The sequence below is a fragment of the Diabrotica virgifera genome, chromosome 9, assembly GCF_917563875.1.
Source record: "Diabrotica virgifera virgifera chromosome 9, PGI_DIABVI_V3a".
NCBI classification, from domain to species: Eukaryota; Metazoa; Arthropoda; class Insecta; order Coleoptera; family Chrysomelidae; genus Diabrotica; species Diabrotica virgifera.
In genome coordinates, this window is record NC_065451.1 from 103,077,958 (window position 1) to 103,084,197 (window position 6,240).

The window sequence follows — 6,240 nt, forward strand, 5'->3', positions numbered from 1 at the left end:
TAATCAAAAATTGATTAACAAGTTAGAGTCTCTTAATAACTCACTAAAACTTAACATAATTGAAAGAACAAATGCTGACCTATTCAATAATTTTAAAAACTTGCAAAAAAGACTATATAATAAAAAATTTCATCAAATAAAACGTAATAATTTACAAAAAATAGATAAACTTGAAAAAGATCACATTGACAACCACCTTATCACACAAGACAAGTGGATAAAAAACATATCATCCACAGATATACCTCATGATGTTCTTAAATTCTTATCATTAGGTCCTAAATTCAGTATTGAACCCTGTGTTGGGTCAGACATTCCCATAAGGAACCTCTTGGCTGACATTGACTCCATTTTGTCTACAATTCCTGACAGAGACACCAGGAACATCACTCTAGCTAGGTCCGTTAACATCATTACAAACTCTGTTCAGCATTCTAGAATAAATAACTCCATCTTTAGAAAACTATATTTTAAATCAAAACAATTTTTAAAGAACAATCCTGACTTAATAGTCATCAATTCTGATAAAGGTGGTGTCACTGTTATTATGAATAAAACACAATATTTTGATTTAAGTAATAATATTATCGACAATGACAATTCGTATCAAGTGTTGACCAGAGATCCCACAAGTACTATTGAACAGAATTTTAACAAACTTATTAGAAATTTATGTAGTAATGGTAACATTTCAGAACCAACAAAGAAACGGTTGGCTAGCTATAGTGGAGTCCCTGGTAAATTTTACGCTCTACCTAAGATCCACAAGAACCCCTTGGCTGTGAGACCAATTTTAGCTTCATTAGGTACTCCTACAGATAACCTAGCAAAATTTTTGGCTGAAATTCTCACTAAATCGTACGATTTTGACAACGAATTTTACATAAAGGACTCTTTCAATGTCAGTTCACTGTTTAATAACTTAAAAATACCTGATGATCACGTGATTGCCAGCCTTGACGTAGTTTCACTGTTTAGTAATGTATATCTTAAAATCTGTATTACTGCCGTTGACTATAATTGGCCCAATATTTCGAAGCATTGTGAGTTGTCTGAGTCAACATTTTTGGAACTTTTAACCTTTCTTTTTGAAAGCAATTATTTTGTGTTTAACGGTGGTTTCTACAAGCAGACTTTCGGTACACCTATGGGTAGTACAATTTCCTCTATCTTAGCTGATTATGTTATGAATTACATTTTGCAATTCGTGTTGAGGGTGTTACCCTTTAAATTATTCTTCATCAAAAGATATGTAGATGATATTCTGCTATGCTTGCCCGCTAATGAACTGGATAATTTGTTATTATATTTCAACAGCTTTAACCAGCATATACAATTTACCCTTGAAAAAGAGGACACGCTGTGTTCTGTACCTTTTTTGGACACCAGAGTCATACGTAAAAATAACATCTTACTGGTGGATTGGTATCGTAAACCACTTAGCTCGGGCAGATATCTGAACTATAGTTCGTACCATAAACATGCTATGAAAATCAATTTAATAAAAGCAATGAAAAACCGCGTTTTAAAAATCAGCGACGTTTCTTTCCACTCAAAAAATTTAAAAATATTGCTTCACCTTTTTTTGGAAAACGGTTATCCTGAGACTTTGTTAAGGAAATTACTATTTAATACAAGTAACATTCAACCAACAATTATCAATAACAATGTTGATGCAGACAACTCACAAACCATCGACATTCCCAATACTAACGTGGCTTACATGACGCTGCCATATACCAGTGAGATTGCACCGAAGTTGACTCGACTGTTTAAGCCGTTTGAAAACATCAAACTTGCGTTTAGGACTGCCCTCACAGTCAATAGGGTTTTCTCGAACGTCAAGGAAAAGACACCAGTGCTTTCTAAAACTGATACGGTCTACAGCCTTCCTTGTTTAAATTGCAATAAAATATACATCGGACAAACATCAAGAAGACTAAAAGACAGAATAACGTCACATAGGTCAGACTGTAGATTGTACCCGGATAGAAGTGCACTGGGCGAACATTCTTTCAATAATGACCACCGAATTGATTATAACAACGTGAGGGTATTGGACCGTGAGTCACATGCGGCTAAGAGGCTATTTTTGGAAATGGTCCACATAAACAAAAATCCAAATTCGATGAACCATCGTACTGATATAGGCCACCTCAATGAAATGTTTTCCTACTTACTCTATTTAGATAATCGTGAGTCATCTCCTAACTCCCATTCTAGAGACTCTGAACTGTCATCAACATTATAATTTGTACTAATAATTTTAAATTCAATTTTAATCAATATTGTTGTTACTCAATTTAACCGCAATTTTAACAAATTTTAATTCTATATGTTGTGTATGTCAATTTTTTAAAATTCTTAGCCTAATTTAATTTTATAATCGTTTTATGATAGTGTCTTACTATTATTTATAAATTTTAATATTATTTTATATTACCATTGACCCTTAATGTTCTTTTACTCTTCTTTTTAAAAAGTCTTGTTGATATTTCAAATGTCATGCCAAACCCGTCACCGGGTGATACTTCATAACAACTTAACCTTTGCTCATTGGTCGTTCCTGCAATGGTGATATAATACAAACCGCTTATTAAATTAAATTTTGTTGGATTCGAGGCATCGGCATGACCATTGATCAAGTTGCATCTCATTTCTTCTCAATGACATCACATTTGAAATATCCTCAATAAGTTTGTAAGTACTATTTATTTATACATGTTTTCATATTCTTTTACATAGAAAAAATATCATTGTAGCACCCTGATGATGGTTATAATCATAACCGAAAGCTTGGATTAAAGAAACTTGAAAGAGTACACTTTTCATTTGCTGCATAACCCAATATCCTAAATTTCTTTCTATTTACTGTCAGCAAAGACTTCTTGTCTTCCTATATATATATATATATATATATATATATATATATATATATATATATATATATATATATATATATATATATATATATATATATATATATATATATATATATAAAGGATGTTAAGTAAGCGAGTACAACTATAAACATAGAAAAGAAAAATCATTGGCAAATAACTCGCAATGTGAATGTGAATACAAAATTAACAATATAAAAAGATGGAATGCAACTGCAGACACGTGTTTCTGACTCATTAGTCGTCATCAGTACAGCATAGCCAAGTTAGAAGATAATAGTTTAACTTGGAAAAAGATCACTACAGGAGCAATATTACCATTTGTGACAACAATGTCAGAAGACCCTGCCTTTCAGGGCGACGACCAACACAGTCAAGGAGGTAAAGCTACCTGAGGAAAGAAAAGCCAAAACCTTATAAAATAAAGGATGTTAAGTAAGCGAGTACAACTATAAACATAGAAAAGAAAAATCATTGGCAAATAACTCGCAATGTGAATGTGAATACAAAATTAACAATATAAAAAGATGGAATGCAACTGCAGACCAGCTGGTGTTTGGATCTTCGATTCTATTCAAAAAAATTTTCCCAGCCCGAAGTAGTGGATGTGTGAATTGTTCGTAAGGGGATTTTTCCGCATTCTCTATTTCATTTCTTTGTTTTCGTACGAGTGGTCGTCCAAACCAGTACCTGTGGATCTTTTGATCACTGAGTGTGTTTCAAAGATCTACATCTTTTGTTTTTTCATAAACATTATCTTACTTACTCTAAAGTAATTAGGGAATTAAAACTTGAGAATGGCATTGTCAGGTTGGGCGTAGATTTACGTTCCTGCTATGTCTAGGTCTCGAATGTTGTTTTTTGATTGGAATGTGTCTGAAGATATTCAACCTCTCATCTTCACCGATGAGCCCATAGAGGTTGAAGAGGGCGAAACACATTTCTAAGAGCTGGTGTTTGGATCTTCGATTCTATTCAAAAAATTTTTCCCAGCCCGAAGTAGTGGATGTGTAAATTGTTCTTAAGGGGATTTTTCCGCATTCTCTATTTCATTTGTTTGTTTATATATATATATATAAATCTTCTTTATATATATATATATATATATATATATATATATATATTTAAAGGTATTCAGCTGGTGAATTCAGAGGTTGAATCGGTCAATTTAGTTGGCAATTAAATAAAGAAGTCAACTACTTCATTGATATATTGAAAACGTTTCGCTTTACAATTTCGAAAGCTTCATCAGTTCACTACAAATAAAGGATGAAGTCTATAAGTATAAATAACCTTAACAAAAGTGATATAATACTTACAAAGCAATTTGTAGTATGTTTAAGATGTTAAAACAAAAATTCTACAGATGATACTACTCATTCTATAACAACAACTTAACGATACACTGCGGAAAAATACACCATGTATTAATGTTCATTGGCTAGTTATTTAATTCGGTGATTTGAATCTCACTGAAGCCTTCATTTGTAGTTGATCACCGTTAGACGAATTAGCGGCAAATGAGATGTTATTTTTCCCTATGCCAAATCCACCCACTAGCCGACGACACGCATGTTTGTAAGATTTATGGCTCAAGGCCTTGGTAAGAGGTAGAATATTGACCGAATTAAATAACTAGCCAATGAACATTAATACATGGTGTATTTTTCCGCAGTGTATCGTTAAGTTGTTGTTATAGAATGAGTAGTATCTGTAGAATTTTTGTTTTAACATCTTAAACATACTACAAATTGCTTTGTAAGTATTATATCACTTTTCTTAAGGTTATTTATACGTATAGACTTCATCCTTTATTTGTAGTGAACTGATGAAGCTTTCGAAATTGTAAAGCGAAACGTTTTCAATATATCAATGAAGTAGTTGACTTCTTTATTTAATTGCCAACTAAATTGACCGATTCAACCTCTGAATTCACTAGCTGAATACCTTTAAATATATATATATATATATATATATATATATATATATATATATATATATATATATATATATATATATAAACAAATGAAATAGAGAATGTGGAAAAATCCCCTTACGAATAATTCACACATCCACCATTTCGGGCTGGGAAAAATTTTTTGAATAGAATCAAAGACCCAAACACCAGTTCTTAGAAATGTGTTTCGCCCTCTTCAACCTCCCTGGGCTCGTCGGTAAAGATGAGAGGTTGAATATCTTTAGACACATTCCAATCAAAAAACAACATCCGAGTCCTAGACATAGCAGGAGCGTAAATCTACGCCCAACCTGAAAATGTCAGTCTCAAGTTTTAATTCCCTAATTACTTTGGAGTAAGTAAGATAATGTTTATGAAAAAACAAAAGATGTAGATCTTTGAAACACACTCAGTGATCAAAAGATCCACAGGTACTGGTTTAACGACCACTCGTACGAAATCAAACAAATGAAATAGAGAATGTGGAAAAATCCCCTTACGAATAATTCACACATCCACCATTTCGGGCTGGGAAAATTTTTTTGAATAGAATCAAAGACCCAAACACCTGTTCTTAGAAATGTGTTTCGCCCTCTTCAACCTCCCTGGGCTCGTCGGTAAAGATGAGAGGTTGAATATCTTTAGACACATTCCATATATATATACAGTGCTGTTTTTGTGACGGTACGCGCCGGTAGGCCGTACCGGCACCTTTTGGGAGAAAAAATAAGAAAAAACAACCAAATTATAGACAAATTCCTGAATTTTTTCCTTGCTCCCAAATAGCTTTAAAACGCCTTTATTGAGGCTAAATTTAAAAAGTTTTCCCGGGGGCAAACCCCCCTTGTGAACGCTCCCCAGACCCCCCGGAACATAGCGTACCGGAACCTCTATTGTTACAAAAACAGCACTATATATATATATTGTTATATTTCTATTTGATATGAAAATTAAAATTAGATAATTATAAACAGAATTCAATTTGATATAAAATATTTTCAATTTTCTCAACCACGGGCATATAAATTTAGAACAACCTGTATACAACAAATTGTTATATTTAATTTTAAGAAGTGATTAAACGATACTCGGAACAATGCGCTTAAAATAAAACTAAAGTGAAATCGATAATAGGTCATTATCGTTGTTCGCGGAAGGTTCAATCATTAGCCGATGCTAAAGAAGACTTAGTGAAAGTAGATAATAGATCATTAAATTTTGTAATTAGTAGAAAGTAATTTTAGAATGGGAATTAACTATTTTTTTTGGAAATCCATTAAGCATATTTAGAAAGTTTAAAAATTGGTTTTGAGGAATACTGCGAATGAGAGTTGGTGGTGGAATTTTGATTTGTGAATCTGGAAGGGATATTTAGAAAGTAGG

General features: G+C 32.6%; 1 protein-coding gene across 1 annotated transcript; it reads left to right on the top strand.

The window, feature by feature from the left end:
* The first annotated feature begins 1,186 nt into the window (after positions 1-1,186).
* Positions 1,187-2,251, top strand: LOC126891192 (uncharacterized). The gene has a single exon (XM_050660375.1). The coding sequence runs from the start codon at positions 1,187-1,189 to the stop codon at positions 2,249-2,251; it is 1,065 nt and encodes a 354-aa protein (XP_050516332.1).
* Positions 2,252-6,240: the final 3,989 nt, after the last annotated feature.